This window comes from Nestor notabilis, unplaced genomic scaffold, assembly GCF_000696875.1.
Source record: "Nestor notabilis isolate BGI_N333 unplaced genomic scaffold, ASM69687v1 scaffold25996, whole genome shotgun sequence".
Taxonomy (NCBI): Eukaryota; Metazoa; Chordata; class Aves; order Psittaciformes; family Psittacidae; genus Nestor; species Nestor notabilis.
Window position 1 is genome coordinate 17,988 of NW_009933815.1, and position 244 is coordinate 18,231.

The 244-nt window shown below is 67.2% G+C and overlaps 1 protein-coding gene across 1 annotated transcript in view; it reads right to left on the reverse strand.

The window, feature by feature from the left end:
* Positions 1 to 244, reverse strand: part of LOC104407706 (methylcytosine dioxygenase TET3-like) — an 8,416-nt gene that overhangs the window by 923 nt on the left and 7,249 nt on the right. Inside the window, exon 10 of the mRNA XM_010017052.1 lies at positions 6 to 133. Within this exon, the coding sequence (XP_010015354.1) occupies positions 6 to 133 (128 nt within the window). The remainder of the gene's footprint in view (positions 1 to 5; positions 134 to 244) is intronic.

Below are 244 nucleotides of genomic sequence, written 5' to 3' on the forward strand. Positions count from 1 at the left end.
CACACTAAATCGGGCCATTGCTTGCCTGGTGGCGGTGGCAAGCGCACGGCAGCATCGAAGGCGCTGGGCTTCTCCCTCCCACCAGAACCCGGTGCCAGGGAGCTCCAGGAGCCCTCCGCCGTGTTAGTCCTCTCTGGGGAAGAAGACGTGCCCCGGGATGCTTTGAAAGGGCTCCACCGCTGCTCCGTCCCCGCGGTGCGCGCCGGGATGGTCGGCAGGGTTAAACCAGTGCCGGGCATGGCGG